The 17,125-nt window shown below is 39.9% G+C and overlaps 1 protein-coding gene across 3 annotated transcripts in view; it reads left to right on the top strand.

The window, feature by feature from the left end:
* LOC309795622 (uncharacterized protein) overlaps nt 1–16,801 on the top strand; it is a 35,011-nt gene extending 18,210 nt beyond the window's left edge. For all 3 annotated transcript variants that reach the window (XM_082608147.1, XM_082608148.1, XM_082608149.1), the window contains 3 exons: nt 269–395; nt 3,942–4,037; nt 13,404–16,801. In XM_082608147.1, the coding sequence (XP_082464273.1) occupies nt 269–395; nt 3,942–4,037; nt 13,404–15,904 (2,724 nt within the window). In that variant the 3' untranslated portion in view covers nt 15,905–16,801. The remainder of the gene's footprint in view (nt 1–268; nt 396–3,941; nt 4,038–13,403) is intronic.
* The last annotated feature ends 324 nt before the right edge of the window (nt 16,802–17,125 follow it).

Raw genomic sequence — 17,125 nt, 5'->3', positions numbered from 1 at the left:
CTAAAGCTTTTCTAGCAGCCCACGCGATGCACCGGAGTTCCAGGGACTTACCTATAGGAGTACTAACAAAAGGCAGCAATTTAAAGTGCAAGGATTTCTTTTCCTGCAGCCCTTCTGGTGGATGGCATTGGCAGTGTGCAAAGCAAACAGAAAGCCGCTACTGAAATTTGACTCGGTCCCTCGGAATCCGAACAGCTTCCCATTCTTGACACTTCCTCAGTGCTGCCCCTCTTCCATAAACATAGTCTATGTGTGTTTGGTGTTGTAGGAGCCAGTGTCCTTCAAGGATGTGGCTGTGGTCTTCACCGAGGAGGAGCTGGGGCTGCTGGACTCCGCCCAGAGGAAGCTGTACCGAGAGGTGATGCTGGAGAACTTCCGGAACCTGCTCTCAGTGGGTGAGGATGGGCGCCCTCTGTGACACAGTGTCAGCCTCCTGGGGTGTCTTTGTGTGCGCAGTTGATTGAAGCTCCGGGACTCCTAAAATCATTCTCTGAGCTTGGGTACCTACGAGTCCTCATAATCCCTGTGCAGCAGAGACAAGATGTTTCTGATGTTTCTGTCCAGGAAAAAGAATCTGTCCTTTGAACTATAAGTGGGCAGCTTGTGCTGCTCCACTGGTTTGTCATAAAATCAGTTTAGTGAGTTGCTCCAGCTTCTTTGTTTTTCAGGGTTCCAGTAACTGTAGTTGTTTTTGTTTGTTTTTTTTGGTGTGTGTGGGGGCACCACACCACACGGCTTGCGGGATCTTAGTTCCCTGACCAGGGATTGAACCTAGGCCTTCGTCAGTGAAAGCACTGAGTCCTAACCACTGGACCGCCAGGGAATTCCCACTGTAGTTGTTTATAAATGTGATTTTTCACAGGTATTTTGTTTTTTGCTTTAAAGATGTATTTGTAAATAACTTCGGACTTACAGAAAATTTGCAAAAGTAAAAGTATAGAACAAGAACACCCATATAGCTTTTACCTAGATTCACCTATAGTAACATTTTACCCCATTTAAATTTTATCATTTATGTGCATGTTCTTTCTCCATAAATATTTATGTATATGTATGAAAGCATATGTATATACCTAATTTTTTTTCTGAACCATTTAAGGGTAATTTACATATGCCATGGCCCTATTATCTCTAAATACTTCAGTGTATATGCACAGTTCAGGAATCCCAAGACTACCCTTACTCTGACACCAGTTCCAAGCTCGGGGGGTCCCCTGAGCCTCAGTAATTTGCTAGAACTCTCAGAAGTCACTCAAAGCTGTTATACTCACAGCTATACTTTATTACATGGAAAGGATACAGGATAAAATCAGCCAAGAGAAGAGACGCCTGGGGCAGAGTCCAGGGGAGTTTCCAGCACAGACTCCCGGCTGTCCTCTCCCAGGCGAGTCGTGGACAGCACTCACTCTCCCCATCAGTGACGGGTGACCGTACATGCGGAGTGTTGCCAACCAGGGAGGCTCACACAAACCTTGGTGTCCAGAGCTTTGATTGCAGCTTGGTCGCATAGATGTGGTTGGACACCTGTGTGGCTGACTTTGGTTTCCATACGCCCCCTCACTTCCGGAAATCAAGCTGATACACATGGCCTAAAGGCCCCACCATAAATCACATCGTTAAACTCTCTGGTGTGGCCCAGGGCCTCCAGGTAAAAAAAGGACACTCTTATCAGGCAGTACATGGCCAGTGCTTAGTTATCATCTCCCAAGAGCTGAGGGCAAAAGCCAGACCTCTCTTTGGGCAAGGTTAATACTTCACTGGACAGTATATTTTGTAGAAATAGGAATATTACTTACATATCCCCAGTGCAGATATAGCACTTTTATCCAATCTATCATTTATGCCCTAATTTTATCAGTAGAGCCAATTATATAACTTAAAGCATATTTTTCTGTCTCCAGGGCAAGATCCAGCCTAGGGTCTAGTCTAGCTGTCAGTGTTTCTTTAGCCTCCTTTAATTTGGAGCATTTTCACAGCATTGCTTTGCCTTTTAAGACTGTGACTTTTTAAGGAATACTGCTACTCCCTCCCCCCATTTTTAATAGAGCATTCCTAGTATTTCCTCATAATTAGATTCAGATGATCCATTCTGGCTGGAACTCTGCAGTTGGTAGCGGTGTGTCCTTTTGAGGGTATCACATCTAGAGACACACCATCTGTCCCTCATTAGTGATGCTAATTTTCATCACCCTGTCAAGATGTCCAATTTCTCCACTATAAGATTACTTCCTCTTGCAGTCACAGGGCATCACTTTTTAAGACCACACAAACATTTCCCTATAGACTTAGCATCCAATGATGATTCTTGCCGTATCCAGTCTCTACCATGATAGTTACCAAATGATGATTTTCTGGCTTCGTGCTTCCTTCACACGTAGCAGTGAGCACTTGGCATTCTGCAGAACGCAAGAGCCCCTCTCTCTTAACCATTTATTTATTTATTATTTGTAGGCACTTGTGAATTCTCTTATAAAAATGATTTGTAATTTATTACAATAATAATTATCTTGCTAAAGTTGTTCCAAATTTGACCCCTTTAAGCTGACTCCTTGCCCTTGTAATATGCCCCCAGCCTTTTTTTGAGCACTCTCTTATTTGGGGGCATAGAATGCTGTCCTAGGCTCATCCTTTACTTTGCCCCAGCTCTGGAATCATTTATTTCATTTATTGGGGAATGGTATTTAACACCACGGTCTGGATGCTAGGGATTGTCCTTGCCACTGTGGTTTCTTTGTTTCCTGGTCTCAGGGTTTAGAGCTGGGAGGTGGGGATGTATCTGGTTGTGTATATTCATATACATACACATATACATGCACACATATTGATATAAATATGTATACATATGAATAGTTATTCCGTTTCATTCAAAATAAGAGAGATGTTAATTCAGATTATACTGAAACACCATTTTTCATCCATGAGATTAGCAAAAATTCAAAAACATAACACTGTTTTTGGGGCAAAGCTGTGGGGAATAAAACACTTTCATGCATTGAAAGTAGGAGTGCAACTCGATACCACCCCTAAGGAGAGGAATTTGACAATATCTAACAGAACTATGGAGTTACCTTTTTCCAGTTCACTTGTAGGAGTTTTCCCTAAAGATAACAAAGTGCAAAAGAGCATTAATAGTATACTAGTTTGTGTAAGGAGGAAGGGAAAATAAGTAAATATATGAATATCTGCCAACCTTTATAAGAAGAAACACAGGAAGGATTAATCAGGAAGTCATGAAGTTAGTTTTTTATAAGTGGGTGGAAGGTAATAGTGTGGAAGGGATGTTTGAGAGAGTTACACTTGTCTGGATACACCTTTTTGTCTAGTTTGGACTTTTGAAAATATGTTGGTTCAACACATTCTGAAACGTAAATCAAATAAGAAGGCAAAGGGATGATAATCTAAAAGAAAAATGAATTGTATTTGAAATTAATACCTTAACCACAATGAATAGAGAAAAGAAAGAATTCACGGAAGTAGCTAAGGAACACAGTGTATAACTCTATACCCTTAGTTTTTGGTACAGTGGGAGGGGGATGGGAGAATGACTTGCAATCCTGAACACTTTTTAGTGGATTTGTTTATTGCTCTGATATGGAATAAGCAATTCTGAGACTATTTTAGATGTACTACAGGTGCCAAGGCCATTCAATGGAGAAAGTATCATCTTTTCAACAGATGGTGCTGAAGCATTTGGACTTCTGTATGCATATATTTGCATGCCTCACACCTACCAAAAAATTAACTCAAAATGGATAAGAGACATAATGTAAAATGTAACTTCTAGAAAGAAACACAGGAGAAAATCTTCACGACCTTGGGTTAGGCAAAGAGGTCTTAGACATGATCCCAAAAACATGATTCAGAAAAGAAAAAAAAGAAAAAAACACACAACTGGGACTTGGTCAAAATTTAAAACTTTGGCTCTCCTCGCCTTTTTACAGGGAATCAGCCCTTCAAACCGGAGCTTATATTACAGCTGGAGAGAGAAGAAGAGCTTTTGATGATGGAGACAGAGACCCAGAGAGATGGGTGTTCAGGTGAGAACCATCCAGCAGTGACCCAGAAGCCAGAGAGCCCCTCCTGACGCATGAGTCAGAAAATGTCAGCCCCTGAGGTGTCTGTCGCCTCACCCCCTCTAGCTTTCCATATTCTAGCTCATTCCTTCTGTCCCAGCTGCACTGGCCCATTGCTGCCCATCAGACCTGTCAGAATTATGCTTCTGCTTCAGGTTACTTGGCTTGCTTTGCTCTGTGCCTTGACTGAGTGAATCGGTTAATACATGTGTGGTCTTCACTGTCTTCGGTCCTCCTTGAGGCAGCTAATAGGTGTGGAATAAATCAGTGGGATGGAGGGATACTCTAGAATGTTGTTTGTCAACTGATGAATGCCTGTCCTAGTTCTAACTGTTCAGGTGTCCTTGAGTGTTCATGGATAGGTAGCCATTATTCCTAAAAGATGAATAGCCAGTCAGCTAAAGGAAATACCAAAAATGATCAATGCCAACATTATAATTGACCCTTCCCATGCAGCAATTTCAAGTGAGACACTTTTGCATTAACTTCCTCATTCAGATGCCCAGCTCTTTATCTTCCCATCTGTCCTCTCTTCTCACCGTCACATCCCCGACACCTAAACAGTCTCTTGACCTAGCTACGGTTTTTTAAAAAAATTTTATTCAATTTACTTAAATTAAAAAAAAAAAAACAGTTCACCTATTTTTCCCATCCCCCAACCCCTGCCTCTTGCAACCAACAGTCTGTTCTCTGTATCTGTGAGCTTGGTTGGTTTTGTGTGTTTGTTGCGGGGCGGGGGGTGGTGACTTTAGATTCCACATATAAGAGAGATCGAGCAGCATTTGTCTTCAAATACCTCAAGGTCTACCCGTATTGTTGCAAATGGCAAGATTTCATTTTTATTTATAGCTGAATTTTCTTTATCCATTCATCCATCAGTGGACACTTAGATTGTTTCCTTATCTTGACTATTGTAAATAATGCTGCAGTGTACATGGGGGTGCATATATTTTTTCTTTTTATGAATTTATTTATTTTTATTTATTTATTTTGGGCTGCGTTGGGTCTTTGTTGCCGTGCATGGGCTTTCTCTAGTTGCGGTGAGCGGGGGTTACTCTTTGTTGTGGTGTATGGGCTTCTCATTGTGGTGGCTTCTCTTTGTTGCAGAGTACAGGCTGTAGGCGCGTGGGCTTCAGTAGTTGTGGCACGCGAGCTCAGTAGTTGTGGCTCACGGGCTCTAGAGCACAGGCTCAGTAATTGTGGCACACGGGCTTAGTTGCTCCACGGCATGTGGAATCTTCCCGGACCAGGGCTTGAACCCGTGTCCCCTGCATTGGCAGGTGGATTCTTAATCACTGTGCCACCAGAGAAGCCCCATGTATCTTTTCGAGTTACTGTTTTCATTTTCTTCAGATAAATACACAGAAGTAGAATTGCTGAATCGTATGATAGTTCTATTTTTAATTCTTTGAGGACCCTTTGAGGACCCTCCATACTGATTTCCATAGTGGCTGCACCAACTTCCATTCCCACCAGTAGTGTACAAGGGCTCCCACTCCTCCACATCCTTGCCGCCATTTGTTATCTCTTTTCTTTTGATAATAGACATCCTAACAGGTGGGAGGTGATCATCTCATGGTGGATTTGATTTGCATTTCCCTGATGATTAATGTTGAGCATCTTTTTATGAACCTTTTTATGTTGGCCATCTGTATGTCTTCTTTGGGAAAATGTCTATTCTGGTCTTCTGCCCATGTTTTTAATCAGATCGTTTGTTTTTTGCTATTGAATTGTATGAGTTCTTTCTATATTTTGGATATAACCCCTTATCAAATATATGATTTCTCCCATTCAGTAGTTTGCCTTTTCGTTTTATTGTTGGTTTTCTTTGCTGTGCAGAAGCTTCTTAGTTTGACTGTAGCCCCACTTGTTTATTTTTGCTTATGTTTCTTTTGCTTTTGATGAAGGATAAAATGATTTTTATCCTTCATTTTGTTAATGTGGTGTATCACACTTACTGGTTTGCAGATATTGAACCATCCTTGCATCCCTACAATAAATCCCATTTGATTTTGGTGTATGAGCCTTTTAATGTGTTGTTGAATTCAGTTTGCTAATACTTTGTTTAGGATTTTTACATTATGTTCATCAGAGATATTGGCCTGTAATTTTCTTTTTGAAGTGGAACTTCCAAGTTGGACATATATGCGAGTCCAAACATTTTAGTAATGTTTTTGAGTCCTCAGACCCCGGTGTCAGAAGCCATGGTCACACCTGTGTAGCTAAGGATGCTCCTGGGTGAGAAGGAGAGTCAGTTGAAAATTTCAAAACAAATTACTTCACTTCTATAATTTTTTGTTTCCATCTCAGTTAACATTCAGAGTCATAACAGGCAATATACTCTCTAGAGCAGGGGTCAGCAAAGTTTTTCTCTAAAGGTCCAGATAGTGAATATTTTAGGCTTTGCTGGCCATATGTGGTCTCTGTCACATATTCTTCTTTGTTTTTTCTTACACCATTTAAAAAAATGTAAAATCTATTCTTGTTCTTAAGCTACACTAAAACAGGGCTAGGGCCATAGTGTGCCAGTCCCCCTGCCTGATAGCATCAGTAGGAATGTAATGTCATATTTTAAAATATCTTTTTATTTAATTTTTTACATATACTAACATGTATATACCTTATATTAATGCAAAATTTTGAAAATGTACATTCTTATTTTTAATATACTAATTTTTCTCCTTCATGGTACCTTGAGCAAGAAATCCCTCCCAATCTGAGATTATCTCTTCTTAAAAATAATCATCACTATATAATCCAGTATGTGACTATAACATGTATCATTTACCCATTTTTTAATTGATAGGCATTCATTTCTCCGCCGTCTCCCTTGTTTTTTTACTACTAATATAGAAAGTACAGCAATAAAAACCCCAATCCAAATGTCGTTGGGTACTAGTGATTTTATTTCTGTGGAATAAATTACCCGGTGACTCAGAGATTCAAAGAGAAAAACCATCCTACTGAGCTGGGTTTTTTTTTGGCTGTGTTGGGTCTTAGTTGCGACACATGGGATCTTTTCATTGTGGCGCAGTCTCTTCGTTGCAGTGCTCAGGCTTCCCTCTGGTTGTAGTGTGCGGGTTTTCTCTCTAGTTGTGGCACGCGGGCTCCAGAGCACGTGGGCTCCGTAGTTTGCTGCACACGGGTTCTCTCATTGAGGCGGGTTCTCTCACGTGAGCTCAGTAGTTGTGGCGCACAGGCATAGTTGCCCCGCGGCATGTGGGATCTTAGGTCCCTGTCCGGGATCGAACCTACGTCCCCTGCATTGGAAGATGGATTCTTTACCACTGGACCACCAGGGAAGTCCCCTTACTGAGCTTTAACTTTGGAGTTGTAACCAAGAGAGACATAATTATCCCCATTGACTTTCCTGCAGCCTCTAGGAACTGATTTAATTGACGTGGGCAAAGAAATATTTTTAAAATGATAGTCTTACAACCACTCTGTTAGCAGAACTATCTCAATTTCCACTAGGAAAGAGAACGATGTCAATAAATAATGGCTTCTTTTTTTTTTTTTTTTTTTTTTTTTGGCTGTATTGGGTCTTTGTTGCTGCACGTGGGCTTTCTTTAGTTGCGGTGAGTGGGGGCTACTCTTCATTGCAGTGAGCCGGCTCTAGGTACATGGGAGTGGTGGCATGTGGGCTCAGTAGTTGTGGCTCACGGGCTCTAGAGCACAGGCTCAGTAGTTGTGGCGCACGGGCTTCATTGCTCCACGACATGTGAGATCTTCCTGGACCAGGGCTCGAACCATGTCCCCTGCATTGGCAGGCGGATCCCTAATCACTGCGCCACCAGGGAAGTCCCAATAATGGCTTCTTAACTGTCCATCTCCTTGCAAGATGTTCCAAGTCGCAGCCCATCCATCTCTCCCAAAGTCAGCATCTGCATAAATTTCCTAGTTTTTTTTCAGGCCAGGCAAGGAAGATTCAAGGTGAGAAAAACAAGAGTTGGGAAGACCAGTCCCTGTCTTTCTTTTCATCCCCTATTAAAAAATAAGTATATATTTCTTCTTCTTTATTTCATACACGTTAGCCATTAAATAAACAAATGTTAATGTAGATTTTAGACAGTTTTCAAGCCTTCATCCCCATAAAGATCTAGTGTATAATTTTCAGCTGGTGACCATTATAACCTGAAAAAAGAAGTTGTACACTCAGGTTTCATACATCCTGAGGGAAAGAAAGAATATATCTCAAGTGGTCATTTGTTCCCAGTATTCTTAAACTTCAGTCCATGTAGGCATGAAACTAAGAGGTACAAACCTACCTATTGATATTTTTCCAAGTTTCCGCATTTGAACTTTGCATTTGAGCCTTATAATTGTTTCATTACAAGCTTTATACCTTCCTCAACTATTTACACCAGTGGTTTTCATACTTTTTGGGCCATGGCCTTCAGTGTGTAATGTAACCCAGTACAGACCTATGTGTGTATACATATCTGCAAGTCTGAAACAAGCATTTATGCCATGATAACCTGACATGCAGTGCAACTGTAATATTTTCTGTCCTTTTTAAAATTGCATGTCACAATCTACTAAATTGATCTTAAGCCTCACTAATGGTTTCCCACCATTAGTGTTCTTGTGCTGTTATAGGCTGTTCATTCCAAATACATCCAGTAATATTCCATAATCTGTTTTCAGCCTTCTCTGCCAGTGATTAAATTTTTTCTTCTATTGGAAAGTGATAAGAAAAATAATTTTACTTGGAGTGCAAAAGATGATGTGTAGTCCATGTTTACATAAAATAAGCTTGTCAGTCCACATAAGTAAACAAAATCTGTTTCATGGAATTGCCTGATTAATTTGATCAGAGGTGCAGAGTCAACAACCTTTTAGAGCCACCTGCACCTGTTGCTGACGTGAGGCATCACGATCCCCAGGGGCTCTGAAAGGTGATCCTTTACCAACACTATACCTTAATACTGCTGACTGCCGCTGATGTGATCTGAAACTCCCAGCAGGGATGGAAAGGGAAGTTTCTGGTCCGTAGAGCCAGGCAAGCATCATTGCTGTATAAACCAAGGGCTTCTGGGCTTTTTTTTTTTCCCCATAGCAGATTATTCCTGTTTTTCATTTCCAGTGTTATCTCTAATTATAGCAAAACCATCTACTTCATTAACCAGGAGATACTTACTTTCAGTAATCTCCATCTTTCAAGTAATAAGGTGCTCCCTGCAAATTATCTTGCTTTTTCTTCTCTTTCCTTGGTAGTTTGCTGGTTCCAGCTAGATCTGAATACCATTCCTGTCAGTAGTTCTCACGTAGCTGTTTTCAGCTATTTCCTTTGATAATTTTAATTCCTTTATGGCTTAATTAGAATGTCAAACATCACTGGGTTAAGAGTTGTTGAAGGCGTAACTTAACCTTATATTTTTTTTTTTACATCTTTATTGGAGTATAATTGCTTTACAATGGTGTGTTAGTTTCTGCTTTATAACAAAGTGAATCAGTTATACATATGTTCCCATATCTCTACCCTCTTGCATCTCCCTCCCTCCCACCCTCCCTATCCCACCCCTCTAGGTGGTCACAAAGCACTGAGCTGATCTCCCTGTGCTATGTGGCTCCTTCCCACTAGCTATATATTTTACGTTTGCTAGTGTATATATGTCCATGCCACTCTCCCGCTTTGTCACAGCTTACCCTTCCCCCTCCCCATATTCTCAAGTCCATTCTCTAGTAGGTCTGTGTCTTTATTCCTATCTTACCCCTAGGTTCTTCATGACATTTTTTTTTTCTTAAATTCCATATATATGTGTTAGCATACGGTATTTGTCTTTCTTTCTGACTTACTTCACTCTGTATGACAGACTCTAGGTCCAACCTTATATGTTAACCTTAACTAAACCTTAAGTTTTAATGCAACGTTTCATCAATACCTTATGATATCTTACACATGCCAATCATGTTGATCTAGCATTACAATTCCTTGCCAGAATTTCCTTTTTAATAGAAAACTTACTACATTTGCATTAACTAACTGCAGACATAAAGTACATATGGGTAAAATAGCATGTTGTTAATAAAATATGACACATCTGTTTTTTAAATTATACATATGTTTAATTACTTTTTTCTTATGATTTTTAGATTACTTTTTTGATCATTTACAGTGGTGACATCTAATCTCAGGCTGTGACAGGCTGGCCATTTTATGCTAGAATAGTCTTTGCTTTCTGCATTTCACTTCTTCTGTCTCCACCCCACATAACCCTGTTCTTGTTTTCAAACAGGCAGATCTCAGAGACATTGCAGGTTCAGTTCCAGAGCACTGCAAGAAAACAAATATTGCATATAAAGCAAGTCACAAATTTTTTGGTTTCCTAGTGCATATAAAAGTCATGTTTATACTATACTGTAGTTTATTAAGTGTGCAATAGCATTATGCTAAAAAAAAATTCACATACCTTAACTAAAAAATACTTTATTGCTAAAAAATGTTAACCATCATCTGAGCCTTCAGTGAGTCATAGTAGTAACATCAAAGATCACAGATAACTATGACAAATATAATAATGAAAAAGTTTGAAATATCGTGAGAATTACCAAAATGTGACACAGAGACATGAAATGAGCAAATTCTGTTGGAAAAATAGTGCCAGTAGGCTTGCTCAACATAGGGTTGCCTTCAGTTTGTAAGAAACTCTACCTGTGAAGCACAATAAAGCAAAGCACAATAAAACAAGGTATGGAGTATATTTTTCCCTGTAGACTGAGTTAAAATGGCTTCTAAAATGATAGCTTTGTGGCATAGAGTTGGATGTTGTAGCCATTGTTAATGTACATGATTAGAAAGAACTCTTCTTCTCAAGCTCACATGGAACATTCACCAAGATAGACCATATTCTGAATCATAAAACACACCTTAACAAATTTAAAAGAATAGAAATCATGCAGTGCCTGCTCTCAGACTGCAATGGAATTAAACTAGAAGTCAATAAATCAAATAACTGGAAAACCTCAAATGGAGATTAAACAATACACTTCCAAATAACACATGGGTCAAAGAAGAAATCTCAAGAGAAATTTTAAGATATTTTGAACTACATGAAAATGAAAACACAACCTACCAAAATTTGTGGGCTGCAGCAAAAGCACTGATTAGAGGAAAATTTATAGCATTGAATACATGTATTAGAAAAGAAGAAAGGTCTAAAATCAATCATCTAAGCTTCCACCTTAGGAAACTAGAAAAAGAAAAGCAAATTGTAAGCAGAAGAAAAGTAAGTAGAAGACAAGAATAAGAATTGGAAATAAGAAATCAGTAGAGAAAATCAATGAAACCAAAAGCTGGTTCTTTGAAAAGATGCCTAAAGTGGATAAGCTTCTTAGCTAGGGTAACTAAGAAAAAGAGACACAAATTACTAATATCACAGAAATGCAAATTACTAATATCAGAAATGAAAGAGGGAACATGACTACAGAACCTGTGGGCATTAAAAGAATAAAAAAGGAATACTATGAACAAACTCTATGCCCACAAATTTGACAGCCTAGATGAAATAGACCAATTCTTTGAAAGACACATTTGCCAAAAGGAAAGTAAAGCTATTTACTTTATTTGACATGCCTCGTATTCTGTGTCCCTTCATTTCATTATTATATAAAATATTCATATAGTAATTGAAAGCTTTGCTTTTGAGAAACCTAAGACATCACTAGGCATTTTTAAAATTAATTTTTTATTGAAGTATAGTTGGTTGGCATCTTTTTTTTTTAAGTACTACTGAGATGAGTACTCACAGACATGCCGTAAAGTGTTACCCTGCAGTCAGTGCACTGCCCCAGATCCTACTGCCACTCAATCATCAGTGTGGCCTTTTATTTTTAATTTTTTTTAATAAATTGGTTATAGGGTGGGGCTACAGGTAAGATTTTATACAAGAAAAACTACACCATTTATTTTCAAAATTAAAAAGACACAATCCACAAGATTCTTGTGACCTTTGCTTTTCTCATCAGCAGGTGATATCTGAGTGTAGCCCTACCTCTCATACAGCCTTTCAACATTGCAGTAAAACTGCCATCACCAGTTCCTTTCCCATGAAAAATAACTTAACACATATATGCACTTTCAGTTCTGTGAGAGTAACTCAAGCTGTGATCTATTCATTATGTGCTTATTGAGCAACTACTGTTTGCTAGGAGTGTTACAGGCAGTGAGGGTAATGCTGTGTACACAGCGAAGTGCTTGTCCTTGTGGGTAATCCACCCCAGTGTGGAGAGACAGAAAAACACAAAGAATTATTATGTTTGAGGATAATATTCATGTTATGAAAAAAATCCTCTTTTACTGCTTTTTCTTCCCCCCGGATGCTGAAAGAGAATTAACGTACTGCCAAGTGTTAGGAGAGTGCATGTTATTACTTCAACCCTGTTGGACCACCGGTCCTCAGGGAGTATACTTCTCACTAGGATATGAAGATCTGCTGCCTGCTGATAATCCGAGCTTTCATAACTAAGGGACAAGCCATTTTCACCCAAACATACCCATCTTCAACTCTTCTGGAGCCTCAAATTCCCTAAACATTAAAGTAATTTTCTAGCAGAATGGTGCAAGCCAAAGTCAATGTTCGTTGAGTTTAGTTTGTTTGATAACAGAGGACACCTACTGGTGCCATAAAACTTGCCTATGCTTCCCTCAGCCTCCATTTTTTTCTGATGTCTTTGGAGTTGAATTCTGTCACCCGTGTTTTACATTCTGACCTGCACCATGGCCCTTGATAATTGCAAAATATCTTTTGAAAGGAGTTAAAGCTGATAATGGCTGACAGTGACTTAGAAGAGCTTATTAGTCTCATGAAGATAAAGAACGAATTAGAGATAGGCAGTTTTATGCCTCAAGCATAGATTAAAGATCTACTTTTACCTTCATCTACACAGCATTTAACATGCAGTCTTCTTAAAAACAAACAAAAATGTTACCATGCCCATTACTATCAGGGCAAAAAGCATTTATCCACCTGAAACTATACTCTTTCCAATTTGAGACTATCCCCTTCTGTTTTCTTGAAATATCCAGGCAGCCCATGATAATATGTGTATGGTTTAACTAGGCATTTTGAACAGGGCACCATCTTCGATGTCCAGGTTGTGTTGCAAAGCCCTAATTTTGAGGCACGCAGATAGCCAGAATTCTGTGGATCCTACTTATATTCCTGGTGTAGCCAAAGATGAGCCATTTTCTAAGTATCATCAGAGGTAGTAACATGAATTTTCCTCCAGTTTATTGAAGTTGCATATCATCATCTAAGTGCAAAATCTTGAAATCTCTGAATAAAAGCATTCACTGTGTACACGTCTAAAATCTCTTTATTTTTATAGGAACCAAGAGTCAACATAATATGGAAAGTATTCAGGAAGTGGGATTAAGTTGCCTTTCCCCCAGAGAGCTTTCCACCTGGCAGACCTGGCAACAAGGTGCAGGCAGGTTAACCGGGTGTCAAGATTCCATGAAAACTTCTCAAGAGAATATTTCTCAGCTGCAAAAGCAAGGCGATTCCCCCTGCCAAGTTTGGGCAGGAATACCGATTCAGATTTCTGAAGATGAGAACTATGTATTGACTCATATAGGAGATGGTTCCCATGACCTAAAAGGTCAAGAATTTCCCTCTTGGAGAGCCCAGCATTCTTGGAGGAAAATGTATCTTACAGAGCCACGTAATTATCAGTGTAGATGTCAGAAAATTTCCATGAAAAATGATTTCTGTATGTCTGAAAGTATCCGTTGGATCTCACATCACAATGATAATCTGGGTGTACACAGAACAGAAAAAAACTATAGCTGCCATGACTGTGGAGAAGATGTCATGAAGGTCTCATTGCTTAATCAAGACTTAATTCAGACAGGGCAAAAGCCCTACTCTGGTAATGAGTACAGAAAAGCCTTCAACAATGACTCCAGCTCTGAAGTTCTTCAGCAGTTACACTTGGAAGGAAAGCCCTGTGCATACAGTCCATGTGGAAAGGACTGTAGTTACAGTTCAGTTCTTCATACTCATCAAAGTGTTTGTAGAAGAGACAACTGTGTTTCTGAGAGTTCACATCTGCAATGCCATCAGAAAGTACATGCAGAGGAGGTGCCACTTAAATATGAATACGGTGAGACTGTCAATCAGTGTTCCTCTCATAACACATATGAACTTACTCACACGGGAGAGGTGTCCAACAGATGCAACATTTATGAGAAGGGCTTCAGTCATAGCTTAGACCTTAGTAGTAGTTTTAGGGTCCATACTGAGCAGGAGCCCTATGGATTTGAGGAGAACGGGAATGCCTTTAACCAGAATTCTTGCCTTCGAGCCCATCAGAAAATCCAAACTGAAGAGAAACTCTACACAGATGTGGAGTGTGAGAAGGGTTTCATTTGTAACTCAGATTGTAACATTCAGCACAGAGTTCACATGGAAGAGATTCCCTATAATTCTGAGGTGTGTGGTAATGGCTTCAGTCTGGCCTCACATTTTCAAGACCTTCAGATAGTCCACACTAGGGAACAACCATATAAACGTTATACATGTGGTAACAGCTTCAGCCAAAATTCATATCTTCAAGGCCATCAGAAAATTCACATTGGAGAGAAACCTTACAAGGAGTGTGGGAATGGCTTCAGTTGGAATTCAAAACCTAAAGATCATCAGAGAGTCCACACTGGAGAGAAGCCATACAAATGCAACGCATGTGGTAAAGTCTTCAGTCACAGATCAGTTCTTAATGTTCATCAGAGGGTCCACACAGGAGAGAAACCTTTTAAATGTGAGGAGTGTGATAAGGGATTCAGTCGGAGTTCATACCTTCAAGCCCATCAGAGAGTCCACACTGGAGAAAAACCATACAAATGTGAGGAGTGTGGGAAGGGATTCAGTCGGAGTTCATACCTTCAAGGCCATCAGAGAGTTCACACTGGAGAGAAACCATACAAGTGTGAGGAGTGTGGGAAGGGATTCAGTCGGAGTTCACACCTTCAAGGCCATCAGAGAGTTCACACTGGAGAAAAACCATTCAAGTGTGAGGAGTGTGGGAAGGGATTCAGTTGGAGCTTTAATCTTCAAATTCATCAGAGGGTTCACACAGGAGAGAAACCCTATAAATGTGGAGAATGTGATAAGGGCTTCAGTAAGGCCTCAACTCTTCTGGCACATCAGAGAGTCCACACAGGAGAGAAGCCATACCAATGTGATGAATGTGGTAAGAGCTTCAGTCAGAGATCATACCTTCAAAGCCATCAGAGTGTCCACACTGGCGAGAGACCATATATATGTGAGGTATGTGGGAAGGGCTTCAGTCAGAGAGCATATCTTCAAGGTCATCAGAGAGTCCACACCAGAGTGAAGCCATACAAATGTGAGATGTGTGGGAAGGGCTTTAGTCAGAGCTCACGCCTTGAAGCACATCAGAGGGTCCACACAGGAGGGAAACCATACAAATGTGAGGTGTGCACAAAGGGTTTCAGTGAAAGTTCACGCCTTCAAGCACATCAGAGGGTCCACACAGAAGGGAGGCCCTATAAATGTGAACAGTGCGGTAAGGGTTTCAGTGGGTTTTCAAGCCTTCAAGCCCATCACAGAGTCCACACTGGGGAAAAACCATACAAATGTGAGGTGTGTGGTAAGGGCTTCAGTCAGAGATCAAACCTCCAGGCTCATCAGAGAGTCCACACGGGAGAGAAACCATACAAATGCGATGCATGTGGTAAGGGTTTCCGTTGGAGCTCAGGTCTTCTAATTCATCAAAGAGTCCATAGTGGTGATACATTCTATAAAAGTGAAGAGTATGGTAAGGTTTATCTTTCTTCAGAGAATCCCTACAAAAGTGAAATTCTGTAAAACGGTATTCTATTGCGTTCTGAAGTCCTCAAATGAGAGCTGAAATTTTCCATTCACTCCAGTTCTTAAAGTAGAAAAAGTTTCTTTCATGAAAAGGTAATGTTTCTGCCCAACATCAACATTCACAGTAGGAGACCACACAGCAGAGACATCTAATGAGAGGGGTTCCACATGGAATTGTGTGAGAACTTTAACATGTCATTGCACGTTACTTTAACCAGTTGTTGCACTAGGGCTTAAAAAAGATATGAGTATAGTCAGGATTTTAACAGAAGCACAGTAATGAGCATGCCTAAATCCACATCCACTGGAATGTAAAGTTAATGAGAGAAGGGGCTTCATGCATTGTTAAGTCTCCAAAGCCACGACACTGCATAACTCAATATTAGGTGCTCAGTACTTTTTGCTAAATGACTAAAAGTGTGTAAAGGTATCATGTTTGAAATTTTTATTAAGCTTATTTTCCCCAAAAAAGTCATTTAAAAATGTATTTGGAGGAGGAATACTGCAAGTAATGTAAGCACTTCAAGTAAATATTATTTGAAGTGTATCAGCAATATTGCAATCTGAAATTACATGAATTTGGTTGTAACCCTGTTGGGATTGGTTCTCTCCCTTTGTCCCTCGTGTAAGCAGGGATGAACTGAATTTCTTACCATTTGGTCTCTTTCTCTACAGTATACTATCCATTTAAGTTTAGCTGTGAGTATGTACACCTGTGTGCACTTTAAAGGACAGTACAAACTGATAAAACAACGTTTCTGGTTAACTTTACAAAAATGGAACACTGCATTTCACATAATTGAATTTTTACTCCTGCCCTGTGTGTTAGGACAGAGTTTTACTGTAATATTTGGAAAGTGGCAGAAATGGTTACTAATGACAAATACTTTCTTAATAAATGTCAAAATTACAATACTTGGTTTTTTAGTCTCCATATTTCCATCAAAATCCTTTTGATCTGACTGATTTCTAAGAGTTATAGCCTTTGTCCAATTCAGACCTCCTTAGGCAGGATCCGTGACAAGTTTGGAGGACTTTAGTTTTGACAAGTTTCACATTCCCATACTTCTTCCACTCACACAAAGAAAAATAGCATTTTTTTTTTTTTTTTTTTTTTTTTTGTGGTACACGGGCCTCTCACTGTTGTGGCCTCTCCCGTTGCAGAGCACAGGCTCTGGATGCGCAGGCTCAGCAGCCATGGCTCACGGACCCAGCCGC

Source organism: Mesoplodon mirus (assembly GCF_964341445.2).
Source record: "Mesoplodon mirus genome assembly, chromosome: 19".
Lineage (NCBI taxonomy): Eukaryota > Metazoa > Chordata > Mammalia > Artiodactyla > Ziphiidae > Mesoplodon > Mesoplodon mirus.
This window is presented reverse-complemented; position numbering and strand designations above follow the sequence as displayed.